Source organism: Budorcas taxicolor, chromosome 5 (assembly GCF_023091745.1).
Source record: "Budorcas taxicolor isolate Tak-1 chromosome 5, Takin1.1, whole genome shotgun sequence".
NCBI lineage: Eukaryota > Metazoa > Chordata > Mammalia > Artiodactyla > Bovidae > Budorcas > Budorcas taxicolor.
The window spans coordinates 123633478-123648368 of NC_068914.1; the positions used below are offsets into that span (position 1 = coordinate 123633478).

Sequence of the window (14891 nt, forward strand, 5' to 3'; positions counted from 1 at the left end):
AATTTTTAAAATTTAGAATAATGGTGGTGTTTATCTTCTGGTAGGGACTAGTGGCAAAGAACCCATCTGCCAATGCAGGAGACATAAGAGAGGTGGGTGGTTTGATCCCTAGGGAAGATCTCTAAGAAGATCCCTCCAGAGAAGATCCCCTGGAGGAGGGCATGGCAACCCATACCAGTATTCCTGCCTGGAGAAACCCATGAACAGAGGAGCCTGGTGGGCTACAATCCATAGGGTCATAAAGAGTCAGACATGACTGAAGTGACTTAGTACACATGTGCATCTTTTGGTGTATTTATAAGAATAGAAGAGTGTGTTAAAAGATGCCCAGGGCAGTGTGATAAACACTATGTTTATAATGCTAAGGTTATTGCTCTGCATTATGTTCTAGGTGAGAAGTGGGTTGGGGGAGAGACTAGAGGAGCCTGAAGTCTGGATGGGAGTCAGACGCATGAACACATTTTAATATAATGTAGCAGGTGGTAGGATCTTCCCTGGTGGCTCATTGGTAAGAATCCACCTGCCAGTGCAGGAGATATGGGTTCAATCCCTGGGTCAGGAAGATTCCCTGGAGAAGGAAATGGCAGCCCACTCCGGTATTCCTGCCTGGGCAATCCCATGGACAGAGGAGCCTGGCGGGCTACAGTTCATGGGGTTGCAAACAGTTGGACACAACTTAGCAGCTAAACAACAAAGCAGGTGGTAGACAAGAGGAAGGGCAGGACACTGTATAAGTATAGGCAGGTGACTATAATCAACCCAAGCCTTCAAAGACTGTTCTTTCGTGGGCCTGAGCTCGGTATGATAGGATGAGGAAAACCTAAAGTAGCTGTAATGGTCAAAACCAAGAGCTGGCCCACTGAGTAAGAACAAGTTCTAGATAAGCTGATGTCCTTACAGAGGTCCTAATTCTGTTTTCTCCTCTGTTCCAAACTGTAAACTCATTGACCATCCCAGGTCATATGGTCTCGAGAGCTCTCTAATTATATGGAGTGGTTTTGCTTGCAATACTATGAGCAACCTTACAGAATATCTTAGGACAGACCTTTGTGTTAGAGAAAATCCAAATTTCAATCAAGTTCCAGTGTTTCCAGCTAAGGCCTCCTCCCACAAAAAAGATGGCACTGAATGATGTATTTTTAGGAGATACCAGTGCAAAGTCACCTCACATCTTTGTACATCTATTCTTGAAATCCTCTTACACAAAAGTGTACGAATCCAATCCTTGTGTCTCACCAAGGGCTCAGAGAGAGAGCAGTTCATCCAAATCAGACTAGCTGTGAAAAGGAGGAACCAGGATTTGAACCCAAATCTAATGTAAAAGCCAAAGAATGTATATACTTCACCACTCCTATATTTTGCTTTGTGTTGTCTAACTTAATCTCAGCCCAATGTAAACAGAGACAGACAGACAGAGCGAGAGACAGACAGAGACAGAATGAGAGAATTTGTAATCATAGTTGCAAGGTACATTTTCTTTAATCTCTTAGAACAGGAAATTATTCTGCTATCTAATCTGAGGAGATAGAAACTGCATACGTCCAGCTGAACTGAGTGATACCCCAGACTCTTATGTGTGTTTGCAGGAAATTGTACCAAAATAACACAATTTGATTAAATATTTTCTTCCCATCCCCCAAATCTTCAAAATACCTAGAATGACAAAGACAGCATATTTTGTTTTGCATCCAGTTTGGGTTCTCTCTGAATCCCATTCATGAACTGTTTAAATGATCTATGGACCACCTTTAAGAATTTGTGGCCTAGATCTTCCTCCCTTTCTGTAGAAAACACATTTCTTTTTCTTCCTCTGGAACTGCTGAGCCAGAAAGATAAGCAGATCTCTCAGGGCAGAGAACAGAAACCAGAGATTGGCAGATTCCTTTGTAAAAGCCAGACTATAAATATTTGAGGCTTTGTGGGCCCTCTAGTCTCTTTTGCAGCTACTCAGCTGTTACCCTGGGAAAGAGGCCGAAGACATTTTTGTAAAAGGGTAAACCCATGGATGTGTCTGTGGCCCATCAGGCCATAGTTTGTTTATCAATGATATAAACATAGTCACAAGTGACATTCTAATGTACCTAGTATCTTGTGGTACCTTTTAGGTTTATCCAATATTGACCAACTTCAGGAATGATTCTGACCTTGTATTGGCCTTGGCTGAAATCTCTGCTCAAATATTTACTCAGTCTGTAACCTTAGAAAATGGTCTTCACTCTCTGAGCTTCAATTTCCTCAACTACAATATGGGAGGTACAGTATACTACCCATCTGATAGGTTGTTGAAGGGAGGAAAGGAGATAGCCCTAGGAAGTGGATGCCTAGCTCAGCGCTTGATTTAAAATGAGCCTGCATAAGCGCTGGCCATCCTGAGTGTGGTGTTGGAAACCTTAGGTTAAATAGGGTCACAATCGAGGAGAACCACAAATTCTTACTTTCCTTTCCTGTTAACCTCTGACTGAATACTACTTGTTTTTTAAAAATGTTTGTTTTCTAATCAGGAATTTGGAGATGGTTTTCCTGACCTATTGTTCCAGTAATATAAATAAAACAAACGTTCTACAGACTTGGAGAGATACCTGAGGGAAGTGTCTTGATATCTCTGGTATTTTTCAAGTCTTCTGCAAATGAGAGGTGTGAGGGAGAAATGTAAAGTGCGTGAATACAGACCCTGCATTCAGAGGGAGGCTTTTATTCATAATCCTTGTTGTAGTTATTAATAGGGCTTCCCCGGTGACTCAGTGATAAAGAATTTGCCTGCCAATGCAAGAGATGCAGGAGATGCAGGTTCAGTCCCTGGGTTGGGAAGATCCCCTGGAGAAGGAAATGGCAACCCGCTCCAGTATTCTTGCCTGGGAAATCCCATGGAGAAAGAAGCCTGGCAGGCTCCAGTCCGTGGGATCGCAAAGAGTCAGACACCACTTAGCAACTAAACAATGGCAGCAACAGCAGTCATTAATAGGGTCTGAGATCCAGCGCCATAACTTATGAATGCTACATTTCCTTGTGGAGTAAGTATGTGTAAGGCCGCACATTCTGTTAAGACAGTTGGGACGACTGAATCACAGCGTCCAGGTCACAAGCTGAGGAGGCTGGCCTGGGAAGGAGGGACAACCTGGCCACTCAGAGTGACACGGAAAGTTTTGCCTTTGACTAGTTTATCTTTCTTTTTTCATAAACTGTTCATTGTAAAATGAGAGACTGGAAAAATGAAGCAGGAAAAGATTACGTAGAGAATGTAAAGGTCAAAAACAACAATGGGAAATAACAATGGGAAAAGCAGTATAGTCACAGGATTTCAGTTACTCCACCCACACCCGCTCGCCTGCTACGAACGTTACTATTTCCTACTGCCATCCCTGAACAATGCCCTCATCTTCACAAGGATGTGTTTTCACAGACTGAACTTGGGTGAAACATAATAGAGCGGCTATGCTAATTGCACAGAGGAAGGATCAATTCCAATAAATATTACAGTTATATCTATGCTGAAATCAAAGTTATCTTTAAAATCTCCCTGTACCATGCACTGTGTAGTTTTGGAGAGAAAAATCAGACATTTTCCTGTATAAAAATTAAATTTTTAAAAAGCCGTCACTATCACTCTGACCTCGGTCCTGCCCTGTGACTAAATATCCTTTGGGTAATGTCCATCTGAAATGTTACATTAAAATTCTAGCTTTGTTTGTTAGCTAGTGAGCTGTACTGTGAGGGTGATTGAAGAGACTGATGGTTTCACTGGAGCACCCAAATGGTAGCATCTGTAAATCTTTTGTTTTGGGTTAGTCATTTTCCAGTGAGAGGATTCTTCCAGTCTCCTTCCTGAGAGTCCAATCCTGGCTGCCAGTGTGCAGAGCTTTGCATGGATACCACAGGGTGAGGAGGATCCACTGTTCAGAATGCATATTGTCACTTAACCTACTTTGGAGGTACATCTCTACTGGCCCTCAGCTGTACCTGTTGTTTCTGAATGCAGGATCTCTCTGATTCAGTTCTCTAGGGAGTAACATGAATGCATGCTAAGTCGCTTCAGTGTCCGACTCTTTGCAACCCCATGGACTGTAGCCCACCAGACTCCTCTGTTCATGGGATTCTCCAGGCAAGAATACTGGAGGGGGTTGCCATGCCCTTCTCCAGGGGTCTTCCCAACTCAGGGATCAAACCCAAGTATCTTATATCTCCTGCATTGGCAAGCAGGTTCTTTACCACTAGCGCCACCTGGGAAGCCCTCTAGAGAGTAAACTTCCTGCCTTTTGCTGGGAAGGGAAAGAATAGTGAAATAAGTCGCTGGGATGTGCAGGGCCAGGGAGAGGTAGCTAGGGCCATGCATTTGACCTCGCCTCAGCAGCTCCACAGAAGGTGGAGTCTGCTGCTTTCGCAGGATGTTGCCCTTGGCTTGGTCTCTAGCTTCACACACTCCCTGTACATTCTGTCCTCTGGAGAGTTCCTCAAGGAGCCGGCAAGTGGATTTTAAGTGGGACAGTCTTTGCTGGTCCTAAGGGGCTGTTGTTTTTTTTTTTCTTTCATTTATTTGTTTGCCTTTGCACGTTTTTCTTTATTTTAAAATTAAAAACAATTTTTATTAGCTTATAACATTAAACAGGGGCTATTTCAACAAAAGCTCAACAAAGGTCACAATACCCTGACATATTTCCCTAACAGCTTTAACACTTTGTATGGAATTTCCCTAGTGTTCTTACCTAGAAGAGGTACCGCGTTTGAAGTACAATTGCCCAGAAACTAGGTTGTCATCATGTCTCCTTCCTCTCACCCTTAGCCTGTTCCCCTCCCACATTTAACCCTCAGAAGTTCTGGAGTTTTCTTCCCAGATAGCTCCCAAACCCATCTACCTTTGTCACTTCCTGCCACCACCTCCTTGCAGGTGAGGGAACAGAGACTCTAGAAGCAAATTCCTTGTGCCAGAATCCCACTCTTGGTACTTACTACCAGGCTGAACTTGTGCAAGGTGAATTTGTGGTGCAGTTAAAGAGACTTGTATTACCTTCAAAACTTCAGTGTTACCCTCTGGGGCTCCCCAGGTATTTTGTTTTGCCAGTCTGAGCAGACTAATACACTCATGACTTAAGAAATTTTTAACTTTTCTGAGCCAAGCCTCCTTTCCTTACCTTCAACTTGTAGAATATTTATTAATAATTACACCTGCCTTTAAATAAAATTAGCCCTGGCTTAGTATGTGAGAAGTGTTTATTTCCAACAAACCTTAGTAGGGAGGCTAGTCTACAGTCATCCTTCTTGTAATGATTTATTTTTATAGACAATCTCAAATTTCTTTAAAAAAGAGGAAGGCTGTAAGTGAAAGAAGTAAGGAAAAAGCTGAGTTAACCTGAGCATGCATGGTTCTCCCCCCAAAGAATCATCTCTCACTACTTCCTGCTCCTCTGCTTCACAGGCAGTTAGTGTATTTTGCTTGTGCATAATTGTGCACAACCTTCACTGTTTTCCACAGAAGCATGTTTAGTAACTCATAAGGTCCACAAGTTTTGGAAGAGGCTTTGATGGATGCAATGAACATTTCAAATACAAGTTCATAAATCTGTGATTAAAACATGAAAGAAACTGGCAACATTCCTAAGCAGTACTCTTTGTTACTCATTTTTTTTTTTTAATTTATTAACTTTTAGGTCTGGAGTTCAAACTCTGCCCCACAATGCCAAGGTTCACTACAACTATGCCAATTTCCTGAAGGACCAGGGTCGGAACAGGGAAGCCATCTACCACTACAGAACGGCCCTCAAGTAAGCTGCAGCTGGGTGTCTATGCTTTTCAGGCCCTTGTTTATTTCATTCACCCCTCCCAGTATACAGAGACCTTGTTTCTCTTGACAGTGACCATCTCCCTGGAGGTGGTATAGATCTTGGACTCCAAATTTTTTGGCTCTTTGTTCAAGTCTGTTATAAGTTTACTTTGCTTCTAACTTTCGGTGTTTTCTTATAAAAATTTCCATTGCTACACATCATGTAATAAAGTGACACAGTTAAATACATATATACAGACCTATAGTAATTGGTTATAAAAAATATTCTCATAAGTTCATAGGAAATTTACTCCAATGAATTCTTCCCAGTCTAGGCTTCCCATTATCTAAAAGGATTTATATAGAAACTTGAGAATAGAGGTAACATACTCTGATCATTGTGTTAAATTTTTTAAAAAGTGAGAATTCACTTAATTACTCTGTTGGGAATATGTTAAGAAGGTATGTATATACATCAGTTCAGTCGCTCATTTGTACCTACATGTATATATAGTATATTTTTTAATGTTTTAAAACTTTAAACATGAGCAGCCCTGACACTCTCTTTGTACTTATCTACTGGAAGAGAAAATACCGTGTATGGCTTTAGAGATGATTTTACTGTGTGCCTGTTCAGTCATGTCTGACTCTTTGCAACCCCATGGACTGTAGCCCACCAGGCTCCCCTGTCCGTGGAATTTTCCAGGCAAGAATACTGGAGTGGATTGCCATTTCCTCCTGCAGGAGATTGTCCCAACCCAGGGATAGAAACTGTGTCTCTTGCTTCTCCTGTGTTGGCAGGCAGATTCTTTACCACTACACCACCTGGGAAGCCCCAGAGATGATTTTAGATTCAAATTTAAGTTCTGCATTATCAGCAGCCATCTGTATTGCTTTTAGGTACCCAAACTGCAACTCTGATTTTCAAGATGGTCTTTCCCCTCCTCCCAAAAAAAAGAAGGTCTGCCGTAGAAGATCTCAGATAATAAATGTGTTTAACCTGGAAGGAGTGAACACCTGATAACTAAACACAGCCTCAGAATCTCCCCATGTGAGCTCACAGAAGTGTTTTCAAGAGGTTTCCATGCCTCTACAGTGTGTCCCACATTTGGTTGAATTTTCTGATACTGTTCCACTTTGGGACATGCTCTAAAATATGTGAACCAAACAAAGCATACATTTCACTGAAGCACCCTTCTTGGATTGTCTCAAGGTTTAGTTTGAAATTGTCATTCTTAGAGTAACTGACCTAATTTTTAAAAGTTATCCTTTTGAATAGTGTTCTACATAAGTATATTTTGTCATCAAGCAAAGTCTTTTAGACTTTAGGACTTGTTATTTAATATTCAATATGGGAGAAATTTTAAACTATTCACATCGAATTCTCTTTCCCAAAGATTTCAAGAAATATGAGCCCCAGAGGAATAATTGCAACAAAGCTCATTATTGTGAAAAAGAAGTTTTTATTAAGAAATAGAAAGTATTTTGAAAGATTTAATAAGGAATTATATTTTTTTCACTGCAAACCAGTTTATCCAAATGTTTACACTGCTTATCTCTGGTTAGTGAGATTATGGTTTAATTTCTTTCTTTATTCTTTCCTTTGTGTTCCAGATGTTTTACAATGAACATGCATTATTTTTGAATTGAGGAAGTGTCATTTTTTTAAAAAAGGCGTGTTCTTTCAAGGGACATTCAAGCCAATAAATTATGTTTTATCTTCAATAATTAATTAGTGTGTCATGATTTCAGGTGGCATTCTTAAAGGGAAGAGAAAAGCAGTAAGTTTGCCTGAAAAATATTGGTGGAAGGGAAATGTACCCGTATCTTTTTAAGTTTCTTTCATTCTAACACACTATTTTATGTCAAATTCAAACAAAAAAATAAGGCAGATCCTAAGGCACAGCTTAGGGCAAAAGTATAAGTTAAGCAAAATTCTCCTGCAGCTGATTTTACAGAATCGCGGTAGCTGGTTGGGACTTCCGCCTGTTTCCTATGAAACAATAAAGATAAATGTTTGCTTCAACAACTGTGCTTCAGGAAGAAACATGTCCTTTGAGAAATGTGGTAAAAATCATTAAAGCTAAAAATATACTGCATAGTAATTAGTGAAATAATTCAGCCTATCCCCACTAGGCTCAAAATACTTTTGATTTAAATTATTATTATTTTTGTGTGGATACCTCTGTGTGAATTTTCAGTGGATGTGGGTTTTTTTTTTTTAAGTAAATTGTCACTCTTAAGTTAAAGAAAGGAAAATACTACGACTGTTCATCATTTTGGTGATTATTTATCCCCGGTGACTGGAGACTGCCCTTCCTTTGATATAACTCTCTGTGGAGGTTGCAGACCCTGGGGCTCTGCCCTGTCCCAGCTGTTTCATGCTGCTGTGCCTTTGTTGTCTCTGATGTTTTCCATATTTGCACACAACAAGAAAGAGAATAATGAGGGAAATGCAGGATTAAGTGTGGTGTTACCTGAAGTCAGTCCCCAAAGTTATTCATTCCTGTTGTAATAACTGTATAGATTCCAAAGACAATGCTGAAATTAGTCATAAAGTTTGTATCTATACCTATATCTTTTTGGCTGGCTTACAGTTCCCAAAATAACACTATATTAAATTGGTAATTATATATGGCATGAACACTGTGCTTCTTTTAAACTTCATTTTGTTTTCTAAACAATGTAGAAGGACCATTAACTTCATTTTGGTGTACCTCTTTTATGACATTTCTGTATTGCAAGGGAGGTCGCCCTTGGATAATGCCACAGCTAAGGTCATAGATCCAGATTAAGACTCGAATCATCAAAGGAAATTGTCAGAACCATTTCCTTAAATCCTCCGCAAAGACAGGTAGAAGTTTTCCTTTGCTGTCGGGGCGGCTGTTATATTTATTAGGGTGTTATAAAGGTTGGGATTCTGGACACTGGAAAATCAGAATACTGCCGGTGAAGCTGCCATTTTCCTTCAAAAGTTTCTAACCATTGAATTACTCTGGAGAAGGTTCCTACCATTTCACCTCATATGATGGGAGTAGAAAGTCCAGTGACCACCCAACCATTAAGCTCTTCCTGTACAAAACCTCTCATGGAATGATTCATTTGGTAAGCCCAAAAGGAGTGAGAGTGGTACTTCCCAAATAAAGTGCAGTTAATACTGTATGTATAGTTGACCAGTGGCTTCTTGATTAGTTTTAAAAGTCAGTTTAAAATGAAGAATCATAAAATAAATAATGTACACTCAAATATTTTATTGTACCCTAAAATTTCACAGGTACCCCCATTTACCAATTCTTTTAATGTCATAGCAAGTCTTTTTCTTTAAGTAAGAGTCTGCTGATTAGAATTGGCAAAAAACACATATATAATTCATTTATATATAATTCATTTCTGAGTTTTGATACTTTAAAGTGGACTAAAAATGTAAAGACTGAGACTTCTGATTTTTCTTTTCCAGTCTTTTACAATTAATCTTATATTGAATTCAATAGCAATTTTTGAGCAAGTTCCCTTTTTTGAGTTTTTTTTTAGTTTTCATAGCGATTACAACTCTCTTTTTCACATTTACATTTTATCAGTTGGTAAGATATTTCATTATATCATGAAATTGCAATAAATTGGAATAAATTTGTTAATAAGCACAACTGACTCAAGCAGCATAACTTACAGGAACAAAAGGGCCCAGACTTATAGAGAGGGTTTATTAAGAAGTATATATCCCCCAAAATGCTTTACAGAGAAGAGAGAACATCTGGAAATCTGAGGATACATTTACATGTCTGTTTTAAAAGAGTCTTCATTAGAAGTCTCGTGGAAATTATTTTTCATCTCAAGTATAGATTCCCTACAAAAATCAATTACTGATTGGCTAATATGGGCTAGTCATTAAGAACCCTGAAGCTGGCAATGAGAATAGAGTTCACCTTTATTCAGGTGGATCAAAAAAGTCTCTCTGATGTCAGCAGGAATCACTCCATGTTCCTCTGAACATTTGTTCATTTAGATGTCCTCTTCCTTCTAGCCCCTGACAGTAAGCCCCTGCCACACCCAGACTGGCTGATGCATTCCAGGTAGTTGGATATCAGCCACATATAAAAAGGCTGTGATCCTCAGCCACACAGATAGCTATTTTCTTTTCACAGTTATGGTTTCACATGAAATTCACAGACATAGTCTAAGAAATCACCCTCCTGTAAGTTATATTGAGTAGGAGATGCATTACTCAGAGGTCCCTGACCTGAGGGATCTCTCAAGTGTCTTTGGGTCACCTGGCCCCTTAGAGAGGACTTGTCCACTCCTAATATATCTATTGTTGATCTTTTAAATAGAAAATCTGAAGAGGAGGGAAACTGTTAGTGAGGGGTGGGGGCGATGTTGAAGTCCCTGACCAGACATAATTAAAAGGAAAGGAATGTGCTTTTAAAACTCTTGTACAAAAGAAATATTCAACTGATATATAATTGGCTAACATGTGGGAAAGGAGAAGCTAAAATTTTTCTGACTGGGATTTTTTTTAATGCATAAAATAGAGACTTGTCATAAGAACAGTTCCCACTGCTATCATTCTTTGTATCCCCTCGTATGTGGATAACTGGAAGTCTGCAAAGAGGCTCCAAGAGATTGTAATAAGTGTATGTGGGAAAAAGGAAATCATAAGACAGTGATTATTGAAGAAAGCCATATCATTAGACTGTAAAGAAGTCTATATCTAATTAACCCACTGTTCATTGATGTCCTGAGTCTATTAATAAGATTATTATAATTCCTTTGAAAAGTGTTGTCTATAAAACTGGTAGAGTTTGAACATTTTTTAAAAAATCAGGATTTAATGATTATTTAAAAGCCCTTCTTTACCTAGGCTATTTTTGAATGAGCATTTAAAATAACTCCCATAACTACAGGTGGCATTAACTACCAGCTGCCATGTATTTCTGGAAAGAATAAAAATTGCGATGCCATTTGTTAACCTAGTTTAACAAGTGGAGATGGATTCTTCTGCTGGTGTGTCATTTTCATTTCTAAAAGTCTAAATATGCTTTCCAGTAGGACAATTGAAATTATTTTTGTTCCTTTTTGTTAAAATTATATTCTTACCACGTTATTTTGTGTTAATTAAGTTTAACAATTTTATTCATTAAATCCAAGACATTATACATTTCATTTAGAAAGCTAGAATTTTAGTCATATTGTAATCATACTTATGGACTATATTTCAGCATGAATGTTCTATAATTTATATTAAAAACCATTTGCTGTCTTCTTTTCTGCCTTAAACCACCATGTCACTTCAAAACCTCACTGTAGTTCCCCAGGAAACAGAATCCAAGGCAGAGATTAACAAACAGGAAGATCATTAATGCTGGCCAGAGAAACAAGATGGGCAGAGGGAGAAGCTGAGATGCAGTATACTCCCAGGGGATCAGAGGAGCCCTTAGGGTGCTTGGGAGCTGGGCATCCTCAGAGTTGTCATTAAAGGAATGGAACATTTATACCCCCTTATCAACCAGTCACTGGTGCTAGGCAGTTCAGTTCCATTCAGTTCAGTCGCTTAGTCATGTCTGACTCTTTGCGACCCCATGTATTGCAGCATGCCAGGCCTCCCTGTCCATCACCAACTCCCGGAGTTTACTCAAATTCATGTCCATCAAGTCGGTGATGCAAGCACCAAAGAATTGATGCTTTTGAACTGTGGTGTTGGAGAAGACTCTTGAGAGTCCCTTGGACTGCAAGGAGATCCAACCAGTCCATCCTAAAGGAAATCAGTCCTGAATACTCATTGGAAGGACTGATGCTGCAGCTGAAACTCCAATACTTTGGCCACCTGATGCAAAGAACTGACTCATTGGAAAAGACCCTGATGCTAGGAAAGACTGAAGGTGGGAGGAGAAGGGGACGGCAGAGGATGAGATGGTTGGATGGCATCACCGACTCAATGGACATGAGTTTGGGAGTTGGTGATTGACAGGGAGGCCTGGCCTGCTGTAGTCCATGGGATCACAAAGAGTCAAACACAACTGAGCGACTGAACTGAACTGAACTGAACAGAATATCATTTAGATTTTCTGTTAAAATGAGAATAGTGGTGTTACCTACTCATAGTGTTAGTGTTAGTCACTCAGTCATGTCTGACTCTTTGCGACCCCATGGACTATAGCCTGCCAGGCTCCTCTGTCCTTGGGATTCTCCAGGCAAGAATACTGGAGTGGGTTGCCAGTTACTTCTCTAACCTACCTCATAGGGCTGGAATAATGAATGAATGAAGTCGCTCAGTCATGTGTCCGACCCTTTGCGACCCCATGGACTATAGCCTATCAGGCCCCTCCGTCCATGGGATTTTCCAGGCAAGAGTACTGGAGTGGATTGCCATTTCCTTCTCCAGGGGGTCTTCCCGACCCAGGGATCAAACCCGGGTCCCCCGCATTACAGGCAGACGCTTTACCATCTGAGCCAATTTGGCCCCTGGAACATTAGAAGATAATTCACAAACAAGGTGTAAAACAATGTCTAAATATCTGGCCATGCTAAACTCAATAAATGCTGTTAATGCATCCTAAATCAGACCCCTTCTCCCTGCCTCCACTGCCCACTCTCACCTGGATTGCTTCAATGTTCTCTGATCTCCGCATTTTCGCTTCTCCCTTCTGCCCTCCTGCCATCTGTTCTCAACCCAGCAGCCCAGGGGAGTTCATTAGCAGTCCTGTGCTCAGAACATTCTGCTTGCTTCCATCAAGAATCAAGGGCCCTGCAGTGGTCTCCATGTCATGCACTATCTGACCTCTACCACTCAGACCTCACCTCCTATTGCACCTATCGCTGTAAGCTCCAGGAACGCTGGACAGCAGTTGCCACATTCCTATATCAGTTGGAAAAAAAAGAAAAAACAGGCATGACCTAAAAGTAGAGCATTATGTTTTATTTGGCAGATGGCCCAGGACACAGCATCTCAGATAACTCTGAGAGACTACTCTGAAGAAGCAAATGGGGGTTGAGGATATATAAGAGTTTTTGCAACAAAGACTAGGTAGTTGGAGCAACAAAAGTTTACTGTTTATTAAAGAAAATCAGATATCTTAAGGAACTTAGTGTTTTTTTAATGTAGGGGAAGATGCAAGAGTCTGGGTTCACTGAAAACTATTCCTTTGATGTGCACCTCAGCTATCTGGGGCCAGTATCATGTGCTGTCTCATCCTGAGTCTCCCCAGGGTGTACCATCTGGGCAGCTGTAATGTGATGATGTAATGGCTGCCACATTGTTTGTTTGCTGATACGGCGGTCAGTATTTTTTCATTCACATCTATTACAGGGACTCTGCATTTGTCCTTCCTTCTTCCCAAGACACTTTCCCCCTTCTGTAAATGGCTGCCCCCCTCCTTCAGGGCGCCTTAGGTAATCTCATCTTGTCCGTGAGTCTATCCCTGGTCTCCCAGCCAACCCCAGCATACCCTATTCTTCTGCTTCACTTCGTTTTTCTCCTCTTCAGGTTTCAAGCTCTAATACACTTATACACTTTTAACACCACTAGCTATTGTCACCCTGCTTATTTAACTTATATGCAGAGTACATCATGAGAAACGCTGGGCTAGAAGAAGCACCGGCTGGAATCAAGATTGCTGGGAGAAATATCAATAACATCAGATATGCAGATGACAGCACCCTTATGACAGAAAGTGAAGAAGAACTAAAGAGCCTCTTGATGAAGGTGAAAGAGGAGAGCGAAAAAGTTGGCTTAAAGCTCAACATTCAGAAAACGAAGATCATGGCATCTGGTCCCATCACTTCATGGAAAATAGATGGGGAAACAGTGGAAACAGTGTCAGACTTTATTTTTCTGGGCTCCAAAATCACTGCAGATGGTGATTCCATGAAATTAAAAGACATTTACTCCTTGAAAGGAGAGTTATGACCAACCTAGACAGCATATTGAAAAGCAGAGACATTACTTTGTCAACAAAGGTCCGTCTAGTCAAGGCTATGGTTTTTCCAGTGGTCATGTATGGATGTGAGAGTTGGACTGTGAAGAAAGCTGAGCACCGAAGAATTGATGCTTTTGAACTCTGGTGTTGGAAAAGACTCGTGAGCATCCCTTGGACTGCAAGGAGATCCAACCAGTCCATCCTAAAGGAAATCAGTCCTGAATATTCATTGGAAGGACTGATGTTGAACCTGAAACTCCAATACTCTGGGCACCTGATTCGAAGAGCTGACTCATTTGAAAAGACCCTGATGCTGGGAAAAATTGAGGGCGGAGTAGAAGGGGATGACAGAGGATGAGATGATTGGATGACATCACCGAATCAATGGACATGGGCTTTGGTGAACTCCGGGAGTTGGTGATGGACAGGGAGGCCTGGCGTGCTGCGGTTCATGGGGTTGCGAAAAGTCAGACACGAATGAGCGACTGAACTGAACTGAACTGGGCTGCTGACCATTATATGCCAGTGTGTATGTGTGTGTGTGTGTGTGTGTGTGTGTGTGTGTGTGTGTGTGTCTGTTCAGTCACTCAGTCATGTCTGACTCTTTGTAACCTCATGAACTATAGCCCACCAGGCTCCTCTGTCCATGGAATTTTCAGGCAAAAATACTAGAGTGGGTTGCCACTTTCTACTCAGGGGATCTTCCCAACCCAAGGCTCAAACCTTCATCTCTTGTGTCTCTTGCATTGCCAGGCAGATTCTTTACAGTTAGCACCACTTGGGAAACCCCGTTATATGCCAGTGGTGACCCCCAGTTCCTGAGGTGAATCTTCAGGATATACACCCCTTCCCCTCCCCACTCCTCACAGCCTCCTAGGCTGGCACTATTCTCTGTAAACATGGACACACTCCTCCTGTCCACCACTGTCTTTTTTTTTTTTTCCTGGCAGTCTAACAGCCAGAGTGCTACACATGCTGCGAAGTGTTATTACAAGAAGGATACTACGAGCACACGGATCTGCCATATAGGACTTTGAATCTCCTTATAACCTTGGGTGTAACTCTTAAAATTGTGCATGTCTGGAATTCCATTTGATGTTGAGCGTGTCAGAAAGGTTTGGAGGTAATTACCCTGGTGCCTGTGGGAATCATTTGTTTCAGATGATGAAAGATTAACAGACTCTGTTGGAGTGAGTGCTTGACAAGGAACAGTCCTACATTCT

At 40.9% G+C, this 14891-nt stretch overlaps 1 protein-coding gene across 1 annotated transcript in view; it reads left to right on the top strand.

The window, feature by feature from the left end:
* TMTC1 (transmembrane O-mannosyltransferase targeting cadherins 1) overlaps positions 1-14891 on the top strand; it is a 318256-nt gene that overhangs the window by 223105 nt on the left and 80260 nt on the right. Inside the window, exon 11 of the mRNA XM_052640320.1 lies at positions 5643-5756. Coding sequence (XP_052496280.1) covers positions 5643-5756 — 114 coding nt within the window. The remainder of the gene's footprint in view (positions 1-5642; positions 5757-14891) is intronic.